This window comes from Dipodomys ordii, unplaced genomic scaffold, assembly GCF_000151885.1.
Source record: "Dipodomys ordii isolate 6190 unplaced genomic scaffold, Dord_2.0 Scaffold117, whole genome shotgun sequence".
Classification (NCBI taxonomy): domain Eukaryota; kingdom Metazoa; phylum Chordata; class Mammalia; order Rodentia; family Heteromyidae; genus Dipodomys; species Dipodomys ordii.
Window position 1 is genome coordinate 2,522,478 of NW_012267333.1, and position 6,360 is coordinate 2,528,837.

Sequence of the window (6,360 nt, forward strand, 5' to 3'; positions counted from 1 at the left end):
TTCCACCAAAGGGCTTTTAAAATGGAAGGTTGCATTTTATTGCAAAAAGAAGTGTTTTTGAGTGACACTGTCCAAAAAGAAATGACTCTTTACCTGACTCCCGTAACTGTGACCCCTCTCTACCTTACCTTTGTAATAATGAAAACTTTTTTTTAAAAAATAGAAGTGTTCTTGGACCCAGATCAGGGAAGACTCAGAAGGGAATGAATGAGGTAGGGGACTGAAAAAAAAAAGGACTCTGGTAGGGATAGTTAGGCTATTTCCCTGTCACCCAAGAGAATAATTAGTGCTCAGACATGTTTAGCTGTAATGATTTAGAGTGCGTGTTGGAGTGTGGCCTTTTTGGCTGGCTACCTCAGCCTATTACAATAATGAGCTCCCATAGGTCATTTGGGAGACTTGGTAACAATAGATCAGCTATCCCAGAAGCAGGTATGACTTTATACATAAGGCCAATGTATAGGCATGTACAGGATTAAAATATATCAGTGGAACTGGAGGCCAAGCACAAGCCAAGTGGGAAGTGAAGATAAAATGAGGTTTGTAGAAGATACTATAGGAGCAAAGCAACCAATATTTTCCTCTTGTAGCACAAAAAACAATCTCAGGACCCTTCTGTCTAAAATAATTGTAAGTCGAACTCTTTCCCTCCCAACTCATTCACACAGAAAATGACAGCTCTCAGGTTTTGGTCTATTACCCTTTTTATCTGTTGAAGAGAGAGTGTATAAATCAAATGGTTAGAACAGTACCTGCTATAAAAAGCATGCTAAATACATATTCTTGATTATAGTATTATATTCTGCGTGTCATTATATTATGATTACAGTTTGTAATTATTATGTGCCTATTATAGTAGGGATAGGCCCAATGTAACAACTCCTAAGCCAAATACTGCTGAACTCTGAGGAGGAGGGAAAACCATTAACTGATTCAATAAATATTTATTGGATACCTCATTGGATACCAGACATTGTAGGCATTACAATAAGAAATGCTGAGCTCATTTCCTTTTTTTGGTGGGTGTCATAGACGGACGTACTGAGAGGTAGTTCTTGTTATTCCTGGTTTGACATCAGGGACAATAGGCTGTCTTTCTTACTTATTTTGTGTGCCAGTCTTGGGGCTTAAGTTCTGGGTCTGGGCATTGTTCCCGAGATTTTGTGCTCAAGGTTAGTGTTCTACCACCTGAGCCACAGCTCTACTTCCAACTTTTTGATGGTTAATTGGAGGTAAGAGTTTCACACACTTTCCTGCCCATGCTGGCTTTGAACCACCATCTTCAGCTTCCTGAGTTGCTAGGATTATAGGCGTGAGCCACCAGTGCTCAGCTAATAGTCTATCTTTCATAATTACCACGGCTAAAAGTTTTCAGAATGGAAATCTGCTCTGGTCTGATGACATCAAAGTTGACTGTCACTAGTTATTGTCATTAAATATTTAACAAACCCTTTTTCCTCCTAGATTTTTTTGGCCAGGAAATAATTTCTGTTAGCCTTTCGAAGTTTGTTGTCACTTTAACTTGGCTTCTATGTTTAAAGTTGGAAAGTTTGACTTTCCACAGGAAAACTCATTTCCAAAGGGAGCATGGAATTCATCTGATTTCATCATTCCATTTTACGCTTGATAAAGCGAAGTTCTGGGAGGGCGAAGGAGCTTTTCCACTACCACTGGCAATGGAGGAAAAGAGTCAAAGACCCAAAACCCAATTATTCAGCTCCCACTTTCTATTCTAGTACACAGAAACTCTTTTGGTGAACAAGGTATATAGAACACACCAACTTTAAATAGTTCCAATGGATTATTTCTGATGATTTGTTCTGAGATTTTGCTAGAAATTAGTTGGAACTGTAACTGGAGGCTCACTGTCCATAGGATATTCCAGGAAAAAAGTTTCCCTTGTTGGAATAATAAATACACACTCTCTCTGGCCACAGGATTACTTTCTCTCTCTCTCTCTCCTTTTTCTCTGTGTCTTTCTTTGTCTCTCTCTCTCTGTCTCTCTTATGCAGGACGCAAGTCTATGGCTGTAGGAAGGAACAACACTTCTGTGACCAAGTTTATCTTGCTGGGTTTTACAGATAATCCCCAAATGAAGGTTTTCCTATTTGCATTATTTCTGGGGATCTACTTCCTAACCCTAATTTGGAACCTGACCCTCATCGCTTTGATCAGGATGGACCCCCACCTTCACACTCCCATGTACTTCTTCCTCAGAAACTTGTCCTTCATAGACATCTGCTATGTCTCCTCCACCACCCCCAAGATGCTCTCTGTCATCATCACAGAGCAGAAAACCATTTCCTTGCTTGGCTGTGCCATGCAGTACTTCGTGTTCTGTGGCATGGGGCTGACTGAATGCTTTCTCTTGGCCGCCATGGCTTACGACCGGTATGCTGCCATCTGCAACCCGCTGCTTTACACTGCTCTCATTTCCCACACACTTTGTTTAAAGATGGTGGCAGGTGCCTATGTGGGCGGATTCCTTAGTTCTCTGGTTGAAACCTGCTCCATCTATCAGAATGACTTCTGTGGGCCCAACGTGATCAACCACTTCTTTTGCGATCTTCCTCCAATCTTGGCTTTGTCCTGTTCGGACACCTTCACTAGTCAGGTGTTGTGCTTCATTCTGGGTTGTATCGATGGAGTGGTGTCTGTGCTTATCATCCTCATCTCGTATGGCTACATTGTGGCTGCTGTCCTGAAGATCAGCTCAGCTGAAGGTAGGACCAAGGCCTTCAGCACCTGTGCCTCTCATCTGACCACCGTGACCCTCTTCTATGGCTCTGGTCTCTTCATGTACATGCGGCCTCGTTCCAGCTACTCCTTGAACCGGGACAAGGTGGTGTCCATTTTCTATGCGGTGGTGATCCCTATGATGAATCCTGTCATCTACAGTCTTAGGAATAAGGAGATTAAAAATGCCATAAGGAAAGTTATGGAAAGGGACCACGTGTTCATTCCTGGACTTTCATGTTTCTGAATCCAAGCTGTGTCTTCACGGAAGCAATGCGTTGTGTAGACATGCATGTGGTTTCAGATGAGTTGATCTACTGATACTTTGGTATGGACTAAGCTTTTTCTTCTCTTCTGTGAACCAGTTCCTCTATTGGCAATTGAAAATGGTGTGTTCATTACTCACTTCTAGAATAAATAGTATAGCATAGGCTGAAGTTTTCTTTTATTATATTATTATTATTTCTTTTTTGTGGTACTGGGGATTGAACTCAGAGTCTCACTCTTGCTAGGCAAACACTCTACCACTTGAGGTGTGCCTCCAGCTCTGGACTGAGATCTCAAATGCTCTGTTTAATAGGAAACTTCACAATTTTAACAAAAAACAACGTAGAACATCCAAATAGAGTTTGCATCTGTAGGAGGGAAACTATTGAAAAATGTTAGTAGGGCATTGAAGGTGGTCATTCTTTTGACACTGTTTCTCATAATAACCTGAAGAAGGCAACTCTTTTCTCAAACATGATTCCTTTCCCTATTCTGAGATTCTCAAATATTTTCTTTGGAGGAAATGGGGACCAGAGAGAAGATATTCCCAGGCTGTAGAATCGTGGCTATAAGCCAGCCACTGTTACTAATGGGGTGTGCTAATGCTCTTTAGATCTATGAACGTAGGAATTCTGCATTGAGCATTAACAATGAAATGGGACAACCACCTTGTGGAATTCAATTAACTATGCAAAAAATTAGTCCCTGCAGTTATTTAAATAAAACCAAAGAATTGTCTCTCAGGCCAGCAGTGCCAACTTTTAAACAATATTCAAGGGTTCTTAGACATCAAAAGAGAACACCTTCATTTTGTGATGACCTCCCCCCAAAAGAATATAAAATGTGAAATTAGAAACAGATCAACATTATTGATTTTTAAGAATAGGGCCAAACTTGCAAGGCAGGATTGAACTGGAACAACTAGTTCTGAGGACAGGACCAGGTCTATTCACACCCTGGCTGCCCCTTGTGGTGTACCTGGCCCATTTGCCCCTGGCTGCTCCCTTCTACTGTAATGACTAGTTTCAAAAAAGCAAACACCTGGCCCCGAAACCAGGAACTGCCCGTTGCTGTAGGTCAAGAAATTGTTACAGGGGTATTTATGGTTTTCATTGTTTCAGGAACGTTTGTGATTTACGTGTTTGCAAAATAACTGCTAAGTTCTGCTTCTGTACACCAGCTTGCTTGCATCTGCTCTAAAAGAATGCATTTTTTGCCTTTATAAACCCTGAGCTATTTGAGGTCGAGGCTGCTCGCTCCTGAATTGAGTTAGTCCCATCTGATTAAGCCAATAAACTCCAGCTTTTAAGATACTGGTCAGCATCTGTGACTTTGTCCAGGGGGTCAGCTCACTTCAATTTAGTATGAAGTATTATTTTTATCAAGTTGGATAAATCCTAGATGAGAACTTAGACAAAGAGCTGAAGACAGTGACGATTCTTGACATTCTCTTGAAACATGGTATGTATCTTTGAATTGGCAGTAAAGAATAGAAATAAATGTATTTGACTATGGTCTTTTTTAGGCAGCCATAAATAACTAGTAAGTAATTAAATAGTGTGTACCTGAGCCAGGCACCAGTGGCTTGTACCTGTAAATTCTAGTTATTCAGAAGGCTGAGAGCTGGAATGTGTTTTGAAGACATCCCAGACACTAAAACTCCATGATACTCCAAGTCCATAATAACCAGTAAAAAGCTAGGTTAGAGACACAGCTCAAGTGGCAAAACACCTGCCAAGTGAGCAAGCAAGCCTTGCTCAAACCCTGCTACTGGCTGCACACACACACACACAGAGACACAGACACACACACACACAGACACAGACACACACACACACACAGACACAGACACACACACACACACAGACACAGACACACACACACAGAGACACAGACACACGCACACACACACAGAGACACAGACACACGCACACACACACACAGAGACACAGACACACGCACACACGCACACACACACACGCTTGTGTCTTTAGAAAAGTCTCAATGCCTAATTGAAAAATAGAAATATAATAAATAAAAATAGTAAATTTATTGTAAATCACTGTGTATAGACACTGATAATTGTAACTCTGTTGAGTAAATTTCCAAGAGGTGTTATTATGATTATGTAATGATTTATCACTACCTAAACCAAACAAATGGAATATTTTCTTACCTAAAAATTAAGTGCTCTATCACTTAAGCCACAGCTCTACTTCTAGCTTTTTTTTTTTGGTGATTATTTGTAGATAAGACAGACTTTCCTGTCCAGCCTGCCTTTGAACCTTAATTATCATATTTTAGCTTCCTAAGTAACTAAGATTACAGATGTGGCCACTGGCACATACCATTAGGGGAACTATATTATTTATTTAGGCTGGAGAAGCAAGTCTGTGGAAGAATCATCTAAATATAGAGATGGTTTCAATGTACTTTAACACACAGGAAGTGGACATGGGGAACAGTATGAGAAAAAGCTGAGCCCAAGCCAAACTTTACCCCAAGATAAGTTTTGTCTGGGAAAAAAAAGGAAAAATTAGGTCTTCCTTCTAAATAAGAGGTTACTAAAAGCAAGACTTAATTTGAAATGGTAAAATCTAGTGAGCAAGGAAAGCAATGTGACAATTAAAATATGCCTCTAGGATCAACCACAAAGTCCCTGTTTTACCACAGTTCTCTGCAGAGTTTCTTTTGGTGATTTGTCTCTCCGCAGCATCTGTAGGCAGGCATTCATTTTGTAATGCTCACCATTTAAAAGCTGCGATTTCCCCTTTCCTCGGTTACATCTGCAGCTTTTGTAAACCATTTGCATCCCTGATCATTTCTTCTTTCTCCAAGAGACCACATTACCGTCCTGTTTGTCTCTTCCTTTGAGAACAGCTAGCCATGTTGCTTTTTCATTCCTGAGTTTCTATATCCAGTGATAGGGTGGTCTCATTATTGACCGTGTATTTAATTATGTCATCACTGTCCTGTCCATTCGTACAACAAGGTCTCTGAGATAAGCTGTCATTCTAGAGAAATTCTTAAAAAGAATATACAAGTGTCTTCTCCAGTCCTTAACTTCCTGCCTACTTCAAGCTGGTGAATTGCATCCCTGTTTGTCCCAGAATGAAGAATAATAGTATTTATCCAAGAGAAAGGTTTAATTAGAGCTGATGAGTGGAAAGCACGAGATGAACTCAATGCCATCACTTGCATGGCTGAAAAACAGAAGGAAGATTCATATTTATGATCTTTTGGGAAGTCGGATCATTTGCTTCTCTAATCTCTTGCTCAGAAGATGACAGCAGGAGATACAAACGACACCTCTGTGGCCATGTTTGTCCTCTGGGGACTCTCAGCTGATAAGCACCT

At 40.6% G+C, this 6,360-nt stretch overlaps 1 protein-coding gene across 1 annotated transcript; it reads left to right on the plus strand.

The window, feature by feature from the left end:
• The first annotated feature begins 2,023 nt into the window (after positions 1–2,023).
• LOC105995300 (olfactory receptor 5A2) lies at positions 2,024–2,983 on the plus strand. The gene has a single exon (XM_013029007.1). The coding sequence runs from the start codon at positions 2,024–2,026 to the stop codon at positions 2,981–2,983; it is 960 nt and encodes a 319-aa protein (XP_012884461.1).
• The last annotated feature ends 3,377 nt before the right edge of the window (positions 2,984–6,360 follow it).

Excerpts from the sequence above, each read along its gene's own strand:
- LOC105995300 (XM_013029007.1), top strand. The coding sequence starts at position 2,024 with ATGGCTGTAGGAAGGAACAACACTTCTGTGACCAAGTTTATCTTGCTG.